Source organism: Danio rerio, chromosome 19, assembly GCF_049306965.1.
Source record: "Danio rerio strain Tuebingen ecotype United States chromosome 19, GRCz12tu, whole genome shotgun sequence".
Classification (NCBI taxonomy): domain Eukaryota; kingdom Metazoa; phylum Chordata; class Actinopteri; order Cypriniformes; family Danionidae; genus Danio; species Danio rerio.
The window spans coordinates 50265878-50288038 of record NC_133194.1 but is presented as its reverse complement, the minus strand read 5'-3'; the positions used below and the strand labels follow the sequence as shown (position 1 = coordinate 50288038).

The window sequence follows — 22161 nt, the reverse complement described above, 5'->3', positions numbered from 1 at the left end:
GCTGTTTTCTGTTTTCCTCTCCGTCAGTAAGACTCCAGCGGCGGCTCTTCAGCGGAGCTCCACACACACTCTCGCCCACAGACACGCGTTAAATCCGCCTTTTCCACCGGAGACTCGACGGAAAACACAGCGAGCGCGACCTATTTTCCCTCCGAGCAGCGCGGAGGAATAACGCGGCCGGAGAGAGCAACACGTATCCGGTGGGATTTGAGTCCTGAGAGGCGAGAGTTTGGCCAGAAGTGGAAACAGACGCGATTTTCCGCTTTCACGAGCGAAGACTGAGGAATTATGAGGAACCTTTGGATGATTTTAACCCTCGGCTTGACTGCCTTTCTCTCCGGGGAGCGGGTGAGTTTCGACCGGGGGAAATGCGCGGTTTGCCGGGGGGTTGACGGTTATTAGCGAAGTCTAAACTCAGTCTGTAACTCAGTCAGCCATTGTCCACGTTATCAAGTTAACTAGTTGAAAACTTTATGTTTACCTTGTGTCAAATGAAAAGACCAGCATTGTCTGATGTATAATGAATCAAGTCTCGGTTTCGGAATCACTGCGATGGTTTTCACTTCAGTGTTGATCTTTTAGTTACGTTATTATGAGTGTCAATATAATACACGAGTCAGCCATTGTCCACGTTAACTAGTAAAACACTTTATATTTACGTTACCATGTGTCATGTGAAAAGTCCATTATTTTCGAGTTTAAGGAATCTAAGGAATCAAGTCTCAGTTTTGGAAGCAGTGTGGTTGTTTTAACTTCAGCGTTGATATTTAGTACGAGTGTCAAGGTAATACACATACAACTGTTTTTAATTATCATTTATGAAGAGTTAAGTGGAATATAGTCGAGCAAACATCATATACATTCAACTGAGAATAGAGAATACTGGGGTTTTAGGATCAGTATTAAAGGACTCACCTTTGTGTTTTTGGAGAACAATGTTGATTAAGAAGTTTGATAGTTTTTCAGTCTGAAATATTCAGTGTTTTCGGACTCTTTCAGACGTTTCTATGCATAGACTTGTTGGCTTTTGTTCGCTAAAGCTTGTTTGTTCAATTTCGATTGAGTTACGTAAATGTACGTGGCTACAATAGGAGCTGTTGCAGCATTTGTAAATATGCTTTGATCAAAGATCAAGTTTGGGGTTCAGATCAAATTAAACACACAAAGGAGATTTTTATCTACCTTTTAAATGTGATTTGTCTAGATTAATGTTGCAAAATTACATTTAGGAAAATTTAAAGTCAGGCTAATAGTGATATAATATTAGAGAAATAATAAAATAACATTAATTCTGACCCGCTTAAAATTCTAATAATAATATAAAAACTGATTGCTAATAGTTTTTAATGATATTGAGCAACGTTTAACAATAATGGATGATGATTAATGATTATTTTACAGCAAAAAATAAAAATAGAATTTTTCAGAAAGGTCTCATCAAGATATTTTTGTTCTTAATCTAAGTTTTTTTGACATATAAACTGCCACCAAATTATTTTGTAATTCACAGTAAAAATGTAAAGTAATAATAATTTGTATTTGTTTGTTTTTTTGTGCTAACAAAACAAAATGTCCTCATTTTTCTTTCATTATTTTGATGCTTTTCGTAATTGACCACCCATTTCACGATTTAAATCGTAAGTCTGAATAACAAGCCAACGCAGTAGCTGCAACCATTTTGTCTGAAACGCAAAGTCAAAATGTGGCCAACTTCTCCTTAAACCCCTGCTTAACGTGACCGGGTTTCTGGTAGAGCAGCTTAACTTAACGTGCAGAAGCTGTAAATCAGACACTTGGTCACACTTGGCTCGGTTTGCAGAAATGTGAGCACTGATTGTTTTGCATGAAAGCCACCAGAAACGAATCCCAAGAATAGAAATACATATTCTGGAGCATTGCATATGCATTTGTTCATTAACATTATTGCATGCCTTGTCTGCTTCCATTGACTAATAATTGGCAATGCATTAAATGAATGCAGATTGTGAGTAAGCGGGTTGCTGGTGGATTTTTGATGAAATGCCAGTGGGTTGGCATCTGCGCTTTGTAATTCCATGGTTGACTGGCATGCTGGTTTGTAGCGTCTCCTCCCATTGATCAGGACCTCAGTCACTCACTGAGGCCTAAAGGCATGAAGGCAACATCAATCTCAATGAGACGCAGCATTGCATGTAGATTTCTTATGCATCGTGCATTTAAAGCAATTTAGAGCTATTTCAGTGCTACAGGATGATCTAATAAAAGATCTAATAGTGCATTAGATATAGTAGAATATATAAGAATATGGATTGTTTTCTTCAGAGCAAAATTACAAAATTATAAATACACTATAAAAAATGACAAGAAAGCATTGACAATGACTAAATATAATAACAAAAATCAAGACAACAAATGTTTTATGTTGATTTTTACTTTTTAAAATTATTATTATTATTATTATTATTATTAATTATTATGTAAAAATGTAAGTTTAATGTTTAAAACCCATCACATTAAGAACAAAGACCACAAAACCATAAGTGAAATTTAGATTTATACATAATTTGTAAGTTAAATAAATAATCTTTCTAATGGTGTTTGTTATTTTAGGTCAATATTTTGGCTGAGAAGGTAAATATTATGGTTGCGCGATATTGGAAAAATCTGATATTGCAATATTTTATTCTTCTGTGATAAACACAGTTTCAGACAATGTTTGAATAGCACTATTAGATGGTTTTCTGGGGAGTCGAACGGTATTCAGGTACAGAAATGGAATAATCACGATGCAAAAAAATCATTTTCTTACTTTACTGTCTCATTTCCAGTCCAAATATCTAAAAAGCTTTCTTAGATCAAGTAAAAATATGATCTGTTTTAAAATTCAGATGAAATTATTAGCTTTTCTTTAAAACAAGCAAAATTATCTGCCAGTGGGGTTAGTTAAATAATCTTGTTTTTGCTTTGAAATGTAGATATTTGGACTAGAAACAAAGACAAAAATTCAAAGTAACACAGTGATTAAATGCAATTCTGTAGCTCCTGGTTAGAGAGGGGTCTGGATGCAGACCTGGTGCAGTGCAATCTGAGCTGCATCCAATGCTTTTAATGCGCTCACCTAACCCCACCCCTAACACTACCCTTCACAGTGACATCACTCACTACATTGAGTGCATTGGGTCTGAGATTGCATCGCTGAGTGATGCAATCTCAGCTTGCATCATAAAGGCTGCATCCAGATACTATTGCCTGGTTAGGCATGCAATGATTAACCGATTTCACTATTAACTGCTTTTTTTTTTTCATGGTTAATTAATCATAAAGGCTTATCAAATGGCTTTCTGCATGGAACAAAACTGCTGCAACTTAAAGTCATGCCAACTGTGCACTAGTTTAAAGTTCCGAGCTTGTACACAATACGCACACACATTGGATCAAAAGCCGATTTTACTATGGCTGAGGAGGTTTTTAACTATGGGCCATTCACATATGCCATCTTTTACATGCACAAGTTCATTATTTCCAGTGGAGGCACATGGTTTGCGTGCCTTTCAGACCAAGGTTCAGCAGTCTTTGACTACATTTGTTCTATTTAAAAGGGAAATACTTCACTAATATGATGCTTAAATTTACATTAGACAAAAACTGTTCATTTGTTTTTGTTCTGTCATTTATTTTCAGTGTAAAATTATTACTTGTTTAAATGCCAAAAGCATTTTTTTTACTAATTTTTAAGTCCAAATATAAATTGATTATATTGTTTTTGTTATATTTTTGTTTTATTGTTTTTATTTTTTATTTTATTTTATTTATTTATTTTTAGTTTTCATGATTTTCTAAACTAGTAGTATTTTTAAAAGGAAAGAACGCATAATAATCGTAATAACCGTGATTATTCCTCAGACTATAATCGTACAACCAAAATCTCTAATCGATGCATCCCTACTCCTGGTCAGCTATAATTCAGACTTAACAGTTCAGGTCTTTGCGATGTGACCGTTGTTGATGTGCACATTGCGATATCCATGCTGAAATGATATATTGTGCAGTCGTGCTAAATGAAACTTAATAATCTGTGGGGTTAAAACAAATCAGGATATTGATAAATGACTTTTAAAGTTGTCCAAATTAAGTTCTTAGCAATGGATATGGCTAATCAAAAGTTAAGTTTTGATATTTATGGTGGTAAATAATAAAAAATAAGTACATAATGTCTTTGTGGAACATGGTCTTTACTTAATATTGTAATAATTTATGGCATGAAAGAAAAATTGAGTAATTTTGACTCAATACAATCTGTATTATTGGCTTTTCCTACAAATATTAATGTCTAAAGACTGTTTCTCGTCCAGTGACTCTCCATATGGATCACATTTTGGCCCCAAAATGCGCATTAATATTAATTTGTAATATTTACACTAGAAATTATATGATCAATAGCCATGACAACATGTTTTAATGTTATTTTAGCTTATTTTAGTAAAGCCTATAAGATATAATCAAATTTTTTAAAGTTATATAATTTAACTAGATGTTTTAAAGCAGTTAAATTAATTAAAATTGAGTTGAAATGACTTTTAAAGTTCATTAAAGGCAGCCATAATTGTTTTGTCCTATCCTAAGTTTGACCAATTTGACCAATAATTTTTTTTAATAATGTATTTTTTAATATATACAATGAATAAGTACAGATGTCAGAATAAGTGTTTTCATTTTATGCATAAAAAATGATAATGAAACATTATTACATCCATATTTTGACATTTTAAGTTTAAAACATGGAAGTAGACACTATTTAAATTCTTGTCATTATTATTAGGTCACTTTGTAAACTTAATTTGATGCAGACACCGATATGAGACGTCTAGTCTTTGACTCGTAAACAGAAATGAACTGTTTGTCTGTGGATATGGCTCATTTGACCTCTGCTTTCTCTGAAATTGTGCTTTCTGGAAGTGTCACAGTTTGGTGTGTTGACTGCAGCCAGATGTTCCACCGTGTAATTTGCATGATGTTTTGGTGGGAAGTGTGAACGTTGCCTTCGAAATGAGGATTTTATGCAAGGTCACTGCAGCCTTGTCGCCCATGATGACAGATCTCAAGGGAAAAGTTTTCACACAACAGATATTTTTTTAATTGTTTTTAAAGAAATTAGTGTCGGAAATAAAATAACACATCAGCAGAGGCCGCACAGATTGTTTTTAATTAAATAACTTGCTTAATTAAGGCTTGTTTTTTCGCAGCAGTGCACATTAACACCACTGTCTTTTTGTCGGAGATAAAAATACACCATAAAAGCAATTTGAATATTTATTGAGACACATTTTAGTCACAATATTTTCACAATGATAGTGGTCATGAATTCAAAAGCAGAACATTTGTGTTTCAGAGCAACACTGCAATGTTTGCTTCCTGAATGAATCTGTTTCTGAACAAATCATTTGAGTCAGTGATTCATTCATAAAGACAGTCACTTGGTTTTATTGTATGCTCACATTAGTGTTTAAAAATATATCTTTGGCTTGTTGCAACAAATGAGGAAAAATTATAAATATTGAATGTGGTCAGTATGTTGTTACAGTATTTTTAAAAACATTATGCTGCATTTATTTAATTTAAATTAATATACAGTGAAACGTAACTTGTTTTCCTAATAATGTTATAAAATGAAATTAGTGTTAAAATAACACATGCAGAAGCCACACAGATTGTTTTTAATTAAATAACTTGCTTAATTAAGGCTTGTTTTTTTCGCAGCAGTGCACATTAACACCACTGTCTTCTTATCACAGATAAAAATACACCATAAAAGCAATTTGAATACACAAACACATTTTAGTCACAATATTTTCCCAATGAAAGTGGTTATAAATGCAAAAGCAGAGCATTTGTGTGTCTCAGAGCAACACTGAGATGTTTCCTTAATGAATCTTTTTCAAAACAAATCATTTGAGTCAGTGATTCAGTGATTGATTCACAAAGACAGTCACTTGGTCAGTTTCTAAATTAATCAGCACTTTTGAATGAATCATTTGTATTTCTATTGTATGCTCACATTTGTATTTAAAATATATCTTTGGCTTGTTGCATTAAATAAGGAAAAAATATGAATATTAATTGTGGTCAGTAAGTTGTTACAGCATTTTTAAAAACGTATAATGCTGCATTTATTTAATTTAAATTAATATACAGTAAAAAGTATTTTCATAATAATAATATATTATAAAATGAAATTAGTAAAATTAGAAATTAGTGTCAGTGATAAAACAACACAAGCATAAGCCACACAGATTGTTTTTAATTAAATAACTTGCTTAATATAGGACTTGTTTTTCAAATCACTGCACATTAACACCACTGTCTTCTTGTTGGAGATAAAAATACATCATTAAAAGCAATTTGAATATTTATTGAGGCACATTTTAGTCAAAATATTGTATAGTTGTATTGAAAATAGTTTTAAAAGCATGCAATCTAAAAAACTGACCTGATTAAATGTTCCTGAATGAATCTCATCCTAAATGAGTCATTTGAGTCAATGATTCAGTGATTCATTGTAGACAGTGAGTTGTGTAATTTATTCACATCCTATCCTTTAACTTTTCTTACTGAAATAAATCCCCCAAAACATTAAGAAATCCTCCTCCTATTATACTTGTTTTTAATCTGTTTTGAAACTTACTCTCTAGCTTTTGACACTTTTTGTACAAGCTATTTAGTGGTTTATGATTTATCTGATGATTAATGCATATAAAAAAGCATATAGAGACAGACAGAGAGGAAGTGCTTAAACCACTTCCTTACACTTGACTTCTGCCAGTTTTTCCCCCCTCGAGGCTGTTTTTTCTCCTCTATATTAGTGAAGCGGATGGTCATGCAGCCACAATAATCCTCCATACTAAAAAATGTATTGCTTTTGTTAGATAAGGTCTCAAAAGTGCTCCCCGTTTACATTATCCTGTAAATATTAATGGTTGACAGCGGAATATCGGCTTAAATAATGAAAGTTTTCATAGAAGAGTTCAGCAGTGTTTAGGTTTAGACATACAAATTCGCCTTTTTTAACCAGCTGTTGAATGTATAAAGTCATAATTACAACTTATTCAGTATTCTGTCATGGGAATGAGTGATGTTTTTAGCATGTTAATATTAAAAACAAACTACTTTTCAGTGTATTTCTGATTTTACTGCATTTCTATCACGTAAATGTAACCTTGGAGAATATGATATGCTTTAAAAATATTCTAAAAAAAGTATTGACCAAAAATAGTATTTATAAATATTCTTTGTGTATCCTTGGAGGTAAGAATCCATATGAAAATAAGATATTTTTACATTTTTGATTGGCACTAGTATGCAAATGTGTATTAAAAATGCAATCAATTCGTCCAAAATGGATGATTCATTTAGAAACGTGAATGAATCAACTCAAATGATTTGTTCAGAAACAGATTCATTTAGACAACTAAAATATTTCGCTTTATTTACGTTATTGTTTATCGTTTATCGTTATTGACACTATAATGCTATGCACTAAAAATTACTATTTTAATTAATCGTCGTACAAATGAAACCATTCAAAATGGATGATTCATTTAGAAACTAAGCATGTGTCTTTTTAAATGAATCATCGAGTCATTGAATTATTAACTCAAATGATTCATTCAGAAGATTCTCTCAGGAAGCACAGCGTTGTTCTGAAACGCACAAATGTTCTGCTTCATCGTCATTCCCAAGGAAAAAAAAGTTATGGTTAATTTCAGCTATTAATTAATAGAAAGTAGACTAAGTAAACTAAGTAGTAAAATAGAAAGATAGTAAAGTCTTCATCTGATTGGCCAGATTTGAATAAACATATGCATGCAACACAAATCTTGGCACGTAAAATTACTTTAATTCATTGCACTTCCTTGTGATATGCATGTGCATTTTTTTTATATGCCCAAAGCTCTAATAATAATGTCAAATATTGAACACCCTTAAAATGTTTTTACACTTCCTCCAGTGTGCATTAAAAATGGGAGAAAATGGATTATTGAGTCATTAACTCAAATGATTCATTCAGAAACATGCTTGAGTGATATTACTGAACAATATCATAATTTAATAAATCTTAAAACACAAACAGGCTCATTTATGATGCCCTAATAGGCTTCATTGTCAATCTCAAGAAAAAAAAAAGGTTTTGGTTATTTTTAACTATTGATAATTATAGTTAGGGCTACACAATAAATAGCGAAGGGAAAATATGCAATGTTGTTGAGTGTTGCGGTAATAATATTTCTTATGATTTACGTGTGTACTTGGAATATGAAATGGAGTCAGTTCTGGATTAAATAAACTCGCGGTCCAGATCCGGACTGGAAATCATACTTTGAGAAGGTCTGATTTAGACAGTAAAACCTCAGGAGTGGTAGGATAAGATAGGCCCAATCCCAATTCTGTTGTTGTACCCCTACCCCTTCCCCCTGGCCCTTACAACCAAGGGTTAAGGGCTTCAAAATGTACCCCTAAGAACTGGGACAGCACTACAGCACCTGCACACGTCATCATATGTCCTCACCATCTCTTGCTTCATATGAGATCAGACGATCGCGATTGCTGTAGTTATTGTGTTAGTTTTTTGGTATTTATCTTCAGGAAATCACTGAAGGCATACATTATGTTATCCTAACGATGTAATGTGGCAATAAGATCGTAATACTGTGCATTTAACACAGTGGCCATATTCATTAATGTAAACACACCAAAAACAACATCAATATTATAGCAGGCACTGTAAAAAGCTCATTCCCAGCTACTAGACTTTTCTGACTGTGTATTCCAGCATCATCGAGTGTCAGAATGTTGTGGGACTGCTGTACTGAAGGTATTATTAGGGATTATAGATTGCAAATTTTTTTTCCTTTTTTTTTTTTTTAAAGCATGACAGTAAACATAAACGCGGTTATGAATATATTAAAACATGTGCTTGTTTGTTGTAAAAATTCATAATAATGACAAAAAAAATACTAATTTGTGCATCTTACTTCCGGGTGCAGCTGTGGCTGGTGTATTCTGGGAAATTTTTCTTACCCCTTGGTTTCGAGTGTGGTCCTGAAAAATCTTTGTTTGAAGGGGTGTATACCCCTTGCCCTTACGCCTTCAAGCTAAAGAGAATTGGGACACCACTACCCCTTCACGGGCACGCGCAAACCGAAGGGTAAGGGGAAGGGCTGAGGGGTAGAATTGAGATTGGGCCATTGTAAAGGCTTCATCTGATTGGTCAGATTTAGACAAACAACCTATGCCTGCAGCACACAACATTACTTTAGTTTATTGCACTTCCCTGTGAAATGAAAATTGTGTATTATTGCTACAACAATAACTTTTTCAATATGCTCAAAGCTCTAATAATAATTCCAAATATTGGACAGCCTTAAAATGAAGCTTTCTTCACATTTCCTGCATGTAAAGTGGACACGTGGGAGAAAATGAATCATTGAATTGACTCAAATGATTCATTCAGAAACACGCTTGAGTGATATGGATGTTGCATTTTTATGTGATGACAATAACTTTTCGACATGCTCAAAGCTTTAATGATAATACCAAATATTGCACAGCCTTAAAATGAAGCTTTTTTTTTCCTCCACATTTTCTCCAGTGTGCATTTAAAATGGACACGTGGGAGAAAATCCTGCATCCCACTCCTCTTCCCCGAGGGGGCTCTTTTTGATTGACTCAAACTGTTCCACATTGCATAATCCTTAATGGTCTCAGCAGGAACTGGGGCTGCAAGGCCTGTAAAGGAATCCCAGAGTGCTCTTGTTTTGTCATCAGCCATGCAACCTCAGCCCGGTCCACTTCTCCGCCTGCAGCTAAGCTCGTCATTATTATTACCCTGTCTTCGGTTACTCCAAAGAACAGTGGCATTATTCTTTATCTTCCTTCCCAGCAGATGGAAAGAATGAAGGGGCAAAGTAGGGGAGGGAAAAAAAGATATACCTTGCTATGCTCTGATGGCACATGCCTTGTGCTTGGGGCTGCACGATATTGGAAAAACTGGCATTGCGATATTTTGTGTTTCTGTGATGCACACTGTAAAATATTCTGTATTTAGTCATTCACAAGTGTTTTTGGTTTATTTGCGGTGGTGAATTGTATTATGGTATGTTGATCTCTGCTCTGTCGTCTTTTAATGTTGAAAATTCCACTCTAAAGTTTAACAGTGTGACTTTATTGACAATTTAGTTGTTTAATATAATGTATAATAAATATTATCTAGAGGAATAAGTGTGTAAAATAACTGAAAATATACTGGCAGTTTATTACAATGTTTTTGTAGCGTAATATACAACACAGACAATACTGCACTGCACACTTTAAAAAAATGGCAATAAAAGTCACTTTTAAAATATTTTCAAGGTTAAAAGTTGGTGAAAGAAAGATTAAAGTCTTATAACACAATTAAAAACACATAAATAAATAAGAAAAAAATAAAAACAATAATCACAAGATACAGAAAAATGCTAATTTACAGATATTTGTTTACAGCGTTGCATCAAATGACTTAAATAAATACGTAGCTCTGTTTAGATATTCATCATTTTAAATTGATTAAGGTGATTTTATAAGGGAATTTAATCAAATGCAAATCAAATTTCCTAAGGGATAAATAAAGTAAACTAAAGTAACTTTAGGTGCATCTGCACAACATATTATAAAGTAATTGCAAGCATGCATAAATGCAATATAGAGTAAAGATGCAAATGAAGTAAGCTAGTGCTGTCAAACAATTATTGGTGAGTTGCTTCCAAAATAAGTTGTATTTGATATTTGTCTTGTTGATTTATTCATCAGGAGTATATAAATGCAACACAAACATGTATAAAAAGCAATAATAATATAAATAGATGTATTTACACAGGGTCTCCGCTGGGTCTTAAAACATCTTAAATTTCAGAAACAAAACTTTAGGCCTTAAACATGTTTAAATTCACTGAAATGTTGTGTGATAGGTCTTAAATAATTTTTAACAAGTCATAATTTTGCTTTGTTCGAGTAAAGCTACTCAATCGGGCCAACATTTATCCAATCACCAACAATACATCTCAATTAAACCTTATTTTTTATTCATTCATTAATTTTCCTTCAGCTTAGTCCCTTATTTATCAGGGTTCACCACAGTGGAATAAACCGCCCTTATTTTTTATATTTAAGTTTTTTTATTGCAAAGAATTACATTACACAGCAGCTGTAAGACATTTTTTTTACAGCAAATTCCCTGTTAAACTCTCTAATCAGGGAAAGACAAGTAAAAACTATTTTATGATTCCTCATGATAATACCGGGCCTTTAGAAAACAAAAATCCTTAGTGTTTAACCCTGTAAAAGTCTAACATTTCATTCTTAATAATAGTCTTAAAAGGGTCTTAAACACAGTCTAATGGTTTTTTCAGTTTTGAGGTCTGTAATAATTTTAGATTACCAGAGAAATTATTAATATTTTTCCAGTCTGCAATGAGCATGTTATTTCCACCACATCTCAATTTACATCTGTCATTTAAAAGTATAATATCTGATGCCACGCAAGAGTTGTCATCAACTAAATTGTGATCATTTTTGTAGCTAGTTTAACTGGTTTTTCCACAATACGCATTTGTCAAACGCTGAATTGTACACCTGTCACTCTCTGAAATTTAATATTAGTTTAGTTAAGAGCTTATTAGAAAATTAATACCATAATTATTTATTTTATACAAGTTGTAAGTAATACATTTATTATATATTATAGTGTGTGTAATTCTATGCATGTATACACAGTACAACTTGTATTGTGTAAATGCAAACTTATTTTAGATGTGATTAATTATTGACAGCACTAAAATAAACATGGTTTTCTCTGGAGTGTGGCATTATTATTCGGGTTAAAAAATTAAGTAAAGTTTAAGTCTTAAAAATTAAGTCTTCTTCGTAAATTATACATTAATAAAAATAAATGTATAAAAATGTAACCCGATTGCTTTAAACTTGCTTTAAATATGCTAGCATTAAAGGCTTCTACATAAACTATTTATTAATAAAAGTCAATATAAAAGTAACATATTTTATTATAATTTTGTGTACCTGGTTGCTTTAAATTAGCTTGAAATATTATGAAGTCTTCTACATCCATTTTTTAGTATTAAAAAAAAGTAATGCAACTTAAATTTTATTATAATTTCTTGTGTCCGATTGCTTTAAACTTGCTTTAAATATTCTAACATTAAAGTCTTCTACGTAAATTTTTTTTAATTAACAAAAATGAATATTAAAAGTAACATAAATTTTATTATAATTTGTTGTACCCGATTGATTTAAAGTTGCTTGAAATACTCAATCATAAGCATTAAAATGCATGCAATCTTAATGCGGAGCTGAAATGATATATTTGTGCAGCCCTGCTTGTGCTTGTTTATATCGGCATTGCAAACATCTGCAACACGTATGTGCTTTTGCTTCAAAGCGGCTCTGTTCAGGGTTTTTTTTCTTCTTAGTTTTCCCCCTTGAGAGCTGGAAGCAGTTCTTTCACAGGGATAAAGTCATGCATACCAGTGGGAACGGACAAACAACACAAACCGAGCGCAGTTTGGGAAGCGGTGAGCTCTAACCGGCAGTCCTGAAAACACTCTTCTGCTTTGGTTTGGTTACTGTAGACAGTAAGGAGCCTCAAGGGTGCAAAGCCGTGACCCGAAGCCCCCCCAATGTGAACACGCAGGCTTGTGGAGGGAAAAGAAAACCCTCAGCACGCTCTGCCATTTAACCCTTGTGCACTGTTCAGATTGACTCCCCTTTGGTTATGTTGGTGGCTGCTTTTGGCTTAAAATATGATCACATTTTTTTCATCGTAAAGCCATGACAGCATATAATCCAGCATTCTTGATTGTTGCTGGTTTTTCCAGTTAGGAAAAGGTACAATGTGTGTGATTATTTATTTTTTTTAACTGTTGATCATAGGACTGTGCAATTAATCGAAAATCCGGTTTCGATTACGGCTCATAATGATTATGAAAAAGCATTAATCGAGATAAACGATTATTATATCATATACCGCCTTCTTTCCAGTTCCACGTGAAAGTGAATGAAAGATGTGCTATAACGTAACTTTTGCAGCATGGGATGCGCATCATTCATATTTTTAAAAGCGCGAAAGAGCACGTTCTGTTGTGTGTGTGCGCGCTGCACTTAGCCTCGGACGGATATTGTGTGTGTGTCTGTGTGCGCGTGGTCCGCGCTTAGCCTCAGACAGCAGAGCTATCAAAGTATGTTTCGAAATATTTAAACCTGATTTTTTTTCTAGCTGAAATAAAAAAATAAGCCTTTCTCCAGAAGAAAAAATATTATAGGAAATACTGTAAAAAATTGCTCTGTTAAACATAATTTGGGAGATATTTGTATATAAAAATAAATTCTCAGAAGGGCGAATAATTTTGACTTCAAATGATAATTGTTTTGAATAATCGTTATTACAATTATGACCAAAATAATCGTGATTATGATTTTTCCCATAATCGAGCAGTCCTAGTTGATCATCAGTTGCCGACATTAACCCTTTAAATATATCTTTTAACTAAAAGAGTTTCATACTTTTATATGGAGTTATGTGGAGTAAAACAGCAGATTATTTTGTGTGCTAGTGGTGCGACGGATCACAAATCCGATCACAATATGTTTTTTTAGTCACAGATCAGACCATTTTCAGTGGTTTTATCTAAACTTTAAACTGTTCTCTCAGTACTTCTGTGTTATTTGACTGCTTGTAACTTCATAACTAACCCAAAAGACTGCATTTCTTTCTTGATTTTTTGCGTTTTTCAAACACAGATTTGAATTAGTGTTGGGTGATGTGGACCAATTGGGCATTGTACAATGTCTATCGTCGTCGTAGGCGGTGGTGATTTAATTATTCATGAATAATTAATAAATTCAGAATGAATTAATTATTTGTAGCCTACCGTTTCTGACCCGCATGGTCTTTGTTTAAATGTTACCCTTAAATAAATAAAAATAAATTGCACACAAATTACCTCCTGTCACCTTTTTCCATGGGATTTTGGCATAAATAGGCAAAGTGATCCGTGTCGTTATAATGGCGTCAACAAACTTGGTTGGTAAAAAGGTGCACAACCAACAGCAACCAGCCAACAGCATCAGAGGTTCTCTAGTGTTAAGCGATGTCGACCAATTTGGCATCGTACGATGTCTAATGTGAAACATTGCGATGGACGATGGCATCGTCGTCATAGGCGGAGGTGAATGAATTATTCATGAACAATTAATTAATTCATAATAAATTAATTATTTGTAGCCTACCATTTCAACTACCTGACCTGAATGGTCTTTGTTTTTACGTTACCCATAACTAAATCATAAATAAATAAAAATAAGTTACATTTTCCATGGGATTTTGGCATGAATAGGTAGAGTGATCTGTGTCATTATAATGGTGTCCACAAACTTGGTTGGTAAAAAAGCTGCACAACCAACAGCAACCAGCCAACAGCATCTGAGGTTTACACTAAAATTGCAAAGTACAAGCGAGAAAGTGAAAGATTGAAGCAGTGTACTGACGCTGTGACACATTATGTGACGAAGAGTCACTATATATGGAGACAAGATAAACTAAATACTACGTTTAAAAACTATTGTAAGACGCCATCCAGCGGCAACACCAAACCATGGGTTGTGATCTGTACGAATCACGGACCAACACTTACTATGTTCTGAGAGCTGAGGGGCTTATTTTGTTATTTTCTCAAACATATCAATGTTAGTACACAAAGGTCACCCACACCATATAATGTTAAGCCATAAACTAATCTGATTTTTTGCACTGCAACTAAAATCCACAGTAAGAATGGCAAACTGTCCCTCTTCCCAATAGGGAAAACCAGCAAGAATCAAGAATGCATGATTATCTGCTGTTATAATGGAAGTCAATGGGGAGAAAACAGCCACAAACATATTGAAAGGGGAGTCAATTTGAGCGTGTAAATAAAGAAATTGCAAAGCATTTTCCCAAACTTAATGTCAAAAATAAAATTTGCCACCAAAAATCATCCCATTTGCTTAAACACAGAGAAGTTTGTGGCCAAATTAAGCCTGAAAAAGTCACCCCAGACTAGATGAAAACACCCCCAACAGCACACAAGGATTAAAGCATGCTCCCTTTACACCCAGTCAGTCTTTTCTTTCTCTTTATTAGCTTAGCAAATGGAAAGTTCCTTCGGAGGATTGTGGTTAACAAGCAGCGGCCGCAGTGGAAGGAGCTTCGTTTTAACTACTTTCACACTGCAGCTTTCGGGCAGGAATAAGTCTGTTTGACGTCAGCATGTGAAGGTGGTTTTCTGGCAGTTTACCACGCTGAATTCACTTGAAAGGCATTGGTGTGACCTTTGTAGATATGCAGTTTTTCTAAATCAAAGTGAACTGTGTATAGGTGTCTAGTTGTCTTTGCATGCTCATTAGTGCTGTGCAAACATTAAGCCAGGTGAAGAAACATATATGGTAACGATATTGACATTGATTACAGTATTATTATAATTATTAAAGTCATAATGGTTCAAAAGACTAGCAAAAGCCCTCAGTAACACACTTTTTCCAGTGGGTATTTCAATGAGTGTGCTATAAAGGGTTAATCGCATTCAAAATGATTGTTTGTGTTTATGTTAGGGATGCATGATATTGGAAATCACTGACATTGCAACATTTATGTGTGCTTTCACATCTGTGGTTCGGTTCATTTGGTCCTGACCAAGTACAATAAATAATGCATTGTAGCTTTTTTTGCCGTCTTTGGGTCGTTTTTACACCACACTGATTGCTTTGGTCTGAACCAGTTGAAAAGAACCAAAGTGCAGTCATGTGACAACCCACATCACTTATTGGCCAGATGTTATTGAACATATTTCCTAAACTGCTTTTCGATTGGTCAGAATGAACATGTGGGAAAATGCCAATAGAACTCGCACAAGTAAATAAACCGGCAGACACAAAATGTTGACTATGGAGGTTCGGATGCGCTGGCTGATTGTATCCCTGCTCATAGTGTACTATATAGTTTGTATAAAGCACTTTAGACAAACTATACATTTCGAAAATAAAGTGCAGCTGTGGTTGGAAACCAATGTTGTAGTGCAGTGGTTCTCAAACTCTGGTACGCAGGCTTCCTTCTAGTGGTATGCGGAGGAATCGATTTAACCCTTTGACGCGTACGATAACATCGTTTTGATCAGCAAATTGATTTTAATAGGCTACACTTTTTAATTTAAGTAAAAAATTTTTAATGTTCGTTATGTATTCTATAATTTGAGGTTATTTTCCTCCCCATACTTGTAACAGTTGTTGGGTTCGTATCTTGTATTTTTATATCCCAATGTTGACGGGTATTAAACAATACCCGTCAACATTGGGATATAAAAATACAAGATACGGACCCAACAACTGTTTCCATCACTTGCTTCTCTGACATATTGACCTTATTCTAAAATGCGGAAGTGCGCCTGTTTTCGCGATTGTCTTAGAACTTCCGTTTCAGTCGCCTATGGGAGAAATGACAAGGAATAATTAACGGCAAAAAACGGTCAAATTACTTGCTCTACAAACAAATGTTTGCATGACTATACAGACCAAGTAGAATAATATAACAAGGAAATATCAGTTTGCAACATCAAGCAGCGAAACGAGCCGTTTTTAATGTCTAAAAATGAATGGAAGTGAATGAGACCGGAAGTCTCGTGCCAAAAAGATTCAAATGGCAGCGCCCGCTCGTCTGCGGAGAATAAGGTCAATATAGCCTATTCTAATGAGCAGTAAGCAGATCTAATTTCTAATTTAAATATGTAAATCCAATTCATATATTTAAAATACAAGTTAACGTTTAGATTTCAAAGATATACAATATATACACATGCAACATGTATTTCAAAATTTATCAAACAGAGTTAAATATGAATATGGTATAACCTATATTTATGAGGTCCAAGAAACATTTGCAGGTTTTGATGAACAGGCTACTTAATGATAATACTTTACATTTAAGTACAGCAGTTTTCTTTTAACTTTAAGCACAGTGCTATTTTTAATTAACTTTTAAAATCACATTTTAATTTAAACATTGACGTCTTTTTTTTTTTTACCTGTGTGTTATCGTTTAAACGATTTATTATGTTTAAAGTGGCTGACAATAATAAATATTCATAATAATAAGAATTAATCTGCCATGTTTGTGAACTGTGCAGATCTGTAGCCGCTTAATTAGGCCTACTATGTATTTCAATACCAGTCATTATGGTGGTACTTGGAGAGACAGTGTATCTGAGGTGGTACTTGTGGAAAAAAGTTTGAGAACCACTGTTTTAATGAGTTGCAAACGGCAAAGGCGCATCGCAAGTCAGGAGGAGGCGTGAATTGTTTTAGGCTGGATTATGTTCTCACCATTAATGAACTGCTCGAGGGATGTTGGAAAGCGCACCCAGACCACATCTTCAAGGAGGTCTCGGTACGCTTTTTTGGTCCACTTTTGGTGGCACTTGAGTGTGATTGCTGCATTCACACCTGCTCAAACAAACCGCACCAAGAGAGAAAACCAACTCTCGATTCAACTGAACTAAATAAGGCAGGTGTGAAAACACCCTTAGATTTTCTGTTATTTTATTTATTTATTTATTTATTTATTTAATATATTGCAATATCCAAATAATTTGACAAACGATGACCTAAATACCGCTACTTTTAAATTATTGATCATTTACATTAATTAAGATTATTTTGTCATTTGTGTATAAAACATGCAAGCATAGATGAATACAATAGAAATGTTTCTGTTTTTTATGATTTTCTGTGGAGTCTCTCAGTGATTATGAAGAACATTCATTCATTCATTTTCCTTTGAACATGCAAACTCCTCAAAGAATCTCCAACTGACCCAGCCGGGTCTCGAACCAGCGACCTTCTTGCTGTGAGGCCACAGTGCTAACCACTGAGCCACCGTGCCGTCAGCATTGAAGAACAGAAATTCAATATTAATTAAATGTAAAGTATAACGTCATCACATTAATACAATAATTTCTCAAGGATAATGCGTCACTGATGAAGACTTGAAGTAATGATGCTAAAAAGTCATTTGACTAAATTAATTTAAAATTTATATTAAATTTTTTTTATAATCTTAATTTTACAATAAGGTTATGTTAGTTAATGCATTTAATTGCATGAACAAACAATGGAAAGTACATTTATTACAGTATTTGTTCATGTTAGTTCATGATAACAGTCCAGTAGTTCTCACTGTTAGTTGATGTTATTTCTAATTAATACAATAAGTTACTCATCGTGCATTAACTAATGTTAACAAGCATGCATTTGGATGTTAATAATGCATTAGTAAATGCTGACCTATGATTAATACATGCTGTACAAGTATATACATCAACTAACATTAACTAATGAAACCGTATTGTAAAGTGTGACCATTTAATTTACAAACAATCTTATTTTTGATCAAATTGATGCAGCCTTAAGTCTTTCAGATACACTAAAAACAATTCTCACACACTCAAACTTTTGAACAGTTGTGTGTCACAGAAGCGTTTTGGTGGTAGTAAAAGCACGAAGCGAGCATGTCACAAGTTGTCACCTAGTTATTAAAGTGGTAAACAGCTGCCGCTACAGCTCAAAATACTATTTACCAAAGCCAAGAGGTAGACGCACGATGTCAGAAAGCAGTCTGTGACGGTGCAGTTTACTGACTGCAGTCTGAAGGGAACGTATGAGGAGATCTCGTGTTTTAGCAGGCTTCGCTGGTCTTGTCTGCTATAAACTAGTTTTTATAATAGGAAAAGCTTCTGGAAAGTGAAGTTAGGGGATTCTCACTTTTATTTTTTTATTTCACTTTAATTTTTTTTTTCACTCTAAATTTTTATTTCACTTTAAATTTTTTATTTCACTTTTATTTTTTTTTCACTTTTAATTTTTTATTTCACTTTTAATTTTTAATTTTATTTTTTATTTCACTTTTTTATTTTTTATTTTACTTTTTTATTTCAATTAATTTTTATTTCTTTTTTTTTATTTCACTTTTATTTTTAATTTCAGTTTTTTTATTTCATTGTAAACACTGCTTTATAAACACCTCGCATAAGCGATAATCCAATTTTTAAATACAAAGATGATATAATACATACATAAATGTTTGTACATTAAAAAAAAAATCAAAATATTTCAAAACTTTCAAGGATTTAAGATGCTGATGGCCGTGGTATTGTGAAAAGGGTCAATAGTTTGATGTTGTGCAAGTCTGTAGTTCATCTGAATTCCCTAAAGCAAACAGACACTTGCATCACCTGAGCTAAAGTTCACCCTGATTAACTGTGACTGATTTTTTTGGGGGGTGTTTGTGTGTTTTTTTTGGGTTGTGTAACGGGAGAAGTCATCCATAGAAATGTCACGACTCACACAGCAGGATCAATTTAGTCTTAGAGTTTAACTAGTTAAAGTTTGTTTTCTCTAAATGCACATAAATGTTGATTATATTATATTAAGATTATATTAAGTAGAGATGCACTGATCGACTGGAGAGAGATCGTAAAAAATAAGTTTATATTAGGATTGAACAATATATCGTATGAGCATGAATATTGCAATATGTGGATCTGCAATATGAATTATTTAAATATAAAGATATTATTTTTACTAATTATTTGTACAGTGATGAGCGTGTTATCCTACATTCGATTGTTCAATTTCTGTTCTTAAACTGTTAGACTATCTAGAAAAATAAAAAGCTCTTTTTATTTCACTTTTATTTTTTTATTTCACTTTAATTTTTTTTCACTTTAAATTTTTATTTCACTTAATTTTTTATTTCACTTTTATTTTTTTTTTCACTTTTAATTTTTTATTTCACTTTTAGTTTTTAATTTTACTTTTTATTTCACCTTTTTATTTTTTATTTTACTTTTTTATTTCAATTTTAATTTTTATTTCATTTTTTTAAAATTTCACTTTTATTTTTAATTTCACTTTTTTTATTTCACTTTTATTTTTTTATGCTTGTAATTTATTATTTTTATGCAGACGCGCTGCCTGTTAAAAGACTTTATCTTTGTGTTGTTTGTGGAAAAGCTGATGTTAATTTAGTTTTTGATTCATCCTCTTTTTCTTATTATTAATTTGTTATACTGTAATGTTCTGATGGGGCACCAGACGTGGCTTGCGCAAATAAATTGTGCTATTCGTGCATAAACACATGAACATTTTGAGTTTACTCAATTTACTTAAATTCCCTTCACAATGGACATGTATTCACATCATCGTTGAGGATTCTGTCTTCCCGGTGACTCTAGTTTCGTTGCTAAATGGCTGACATGGATTTTATTGAGAGAATAGCTGTACTTTGTGCTTTTGGAAGGCTGATAAACAGCATAGATTTGTTCGGCACCGTGTCCGAGTTCACTAGATTTCTTTCAGAGGTGCACCAGCTCTGTGAGTTCATCAACTCCTCCAGAAACTCTACCTGGATGATGGAGGCTTTCAGCAATGCTTCTAACTGAGCCGAGCCCAGTTTGATGAGCTGTTGTTGGGTGTCGACAGGAGGATTTCAGGGCTATGTTTTAATCACGCCCCAACAAGAGCAAGGTTCTGATTGGTTAACGTGGCGTGAATATGCACTAAAGGTCAGATATTCCAACTAGAGCAATATGCGTGTCGAATGTGTAAAGCGTTCAATTCGAGCGAGTCGCATCATTCGTGCCTCCTCAATCCTGCAAATAGTGCTGCAGTATGTCTCTTCACATCGTTGCCCTGACTTAACATGTAAATCACACATGCTTGACACTCCACCCTCGTCTGGTGTGAACACAGCATTAGAAAATAAATGGGAATCTGCAAAAACAGTCTAGAAAATGGCAATCGATAATCTCTAATTTAAAGGTATAGCTCACTCCGCAAAATTTGTCATCATCTACTCACACTCCGCTTGTTCCAAAAACGTTTGAGGTTGTTTTTGTTCTCCTGAACTTAATTTAAGATATTTGTGACCGTGGAGCCAAAATAATGGGTTTATTTGTAGAAATAGGCAACAGTTTGAGTCTGTATGAATTTACCTAAATAATTAGACTACCGATCAAAAGTTTGGGGTCAGTTTTTTATTATTATTATCATTTTTAAAGGGTGTCCGCAGGGTCTTAATAAGTATTAAACGTTGATGAATCAATGTAGAGAAATTTAAGGCCCTTAAAAAGTATTAAAAAAAGTATAAAAACTTTTAAAGTCTTAGTATTAAAAAGTCTTAAATACTATTTTGCAAGGTATTAAATTTGACATCGTTTTTGATTATGCAGTGTCTGGTTGTATGCTAAAGTTTCCTGAATTAAATCTGCGAATATCAGAATGCAGTGTCATTTATAAAAGCAATAAAATCCTGCTAGATTTGACATCGTGCTGCTTTGTTTACTGCAATAACCAAGGCAAAACCATTATTTCTGCAGTTCTATAGGAACCAACCTGCTGGATTAGCTAGATTTAATAGATTTTTATTCAGTATATGAAAAAAGTTTCAGTTTTGGATTAGTTTCTTACATTAATATTAAGTAAATATACTGTAAGTTAAAATCTCGCCAGTGTTTTCGGGTTGAAACCTAAAGTGGTTTTAAGATCTGAAAATGTACGGAAAGAGTCTTATAAAAGGTCTTAAAAGGTTTTGATTTTCACTCTCTGATTCCTGTATATACTCTGTAATCATTTTATTTAATAATTTAAATAAAATAATTATATTCATCAAGGCGACATTTATTAAACGTAAAAAAATTATAAATTGTAAAATATATAAGTAGTAGTTTCAAGTGTAATTATTACTCCCTTCATTAATGATTTATTACTAATAATAATTAATATTAGAGTGATTTCTGAAGGATCCTGTGACTGGAGTAATGAAGCTGAAAAGTCATCATAAAATAAATGGATATTTATGCATTATTTTGATTGACAAATATGGAATTAAGAACAAATATTTTGTTAATCCCATACAAATTAATATATGTATTGTATGTATGTTTTGTAAATTCCATATGTGTATATGTATTTGTTATGGAACAAAATTGGATACATTATTAAATGAAATTTTTGAACAGTTATTTTATAGTGCAATATTATTTCACTATT

The 22161-nt window shown here is 33.2% G+C and overlaps 1 protein-coding gene across 1 annotated transcript in view; it reads left to right on the top strand.

The window, feature by feature from the left end:
• Positions 1–25: 25 nt before the first annotated feature.
• Positions 26–22161, top strand: part of sdc2 (syndecan 2) — a 79003-nt gene continuing 56867 nt past the window's right edge. Inside the window, 1 exon segment of the mRNA NM_173223.2 lies at positions 26–348. Within this exon segment, the coding sequence (NP_775330.2) occupies positions 289–348 (60 nt within the window). The 5' untranslated portion in view covers positions 26–288.